General features: G+C 39.1%; 1 protein-coding gene across 1 annotated transcript in view; it reads right to left on the reverse strand.

Moving 5' to 3' along the window:
• Positions 1 to 10: 10 nt before the first annotated feature.
• Positions 11 to 827, reverse strand: part of LOC109953923 (alcohol dehydrogenase 1-like) — a gene marked incomplete at both ends in the record, with an annotated part of 2,450 nt that continues 1,633 nt past the window's right edge. The window contains one exon of the mRNA XM_020589358.1: positions 11 to 118. Coding sequence (XP_020445014.1) covers positions 11 to 118 — 108 coding nt within the window. The remainder of the gene's footprint in view (positions 119 to 827) is intronic.

Below are 827 nucleotides of genomic sequence, written 5' to 3' on the forward strand. Positions count from 1 at the left end.
GAGACCCTACCAGGGGCATATGGCCCCCGACAGCATAGCGCCTAGGATCATTCGGGTACTCAAACCCCTCCACCATGATAAGGTGGCGGTTCAAAGAGGGGTTACCCAGGGTATTTACCTTTATTTTTCATACAGTCATTGAACAACGTCATGTATCTCCTGGTACTCACATGATGCATAATAAGAAAAGTCATAATCAGAGGCTTGTCTCTCCCACTTTCTCTCTCTCTCTCACACACACACACACACACACACACTTACAAAGAAATACAGGAAGTTTAAGCTGGATTTCAGTTGGAAAACACATTCACATATTCAAAGAACGTTGCTGAGATCTAGTTCATTCATAGCCTCCTCCTTTAACCATGTGAAATAACTAAAAGAGATCTAACTTTGGCAGAAACTAGTGCATCTGTGCAAGACCCCATTGTCCATTATGAACTGCTGATTGAGAAAACAGGTATTTTGAGGGCCTTTAATGTTTTTATATGTGTTTATAGTCATATAAGTAAAAGTGCCTTGTATTTAACTGAAACAATGTCTCCTTTAAAATGAATTCTTGAGGAAAGATGTGTAACATGCAAAGGCACTTGTGGGCTACAAAAGATCCCATCATAGCAGGAAAATTACATACTGCCTGCCAAATTAAGCAAACACTGATGCAACACATCTGTTTAGACCATTTATTTTGCTCCATAAACACTTTGACATTTTAAACTTTTGCTTATATGAACACTGCTGAGGAATCTTTCAATCACAAATTCACAGAGTAGTGCTGACTGTCCAAGGTCAGGCACATACTATATATTGTGCATCATTTGAAAGAT

The sequence above is a fragment of the Monopterus albus genome, unplaced genomic scaffold, assembly GCF_001952655.1.
Source record: "Monopterus albus unplaced genomic scaffold, M_albus_1.0 scaffold2074.1, whole genome shotgun sequence".
NCBI classification, from domain to species: Eukaryota; Metazoa; Chordata; class Actinopteri; order Synbranchiformes; family Synbranchidae; genus Monopterus; species Monopterus albus.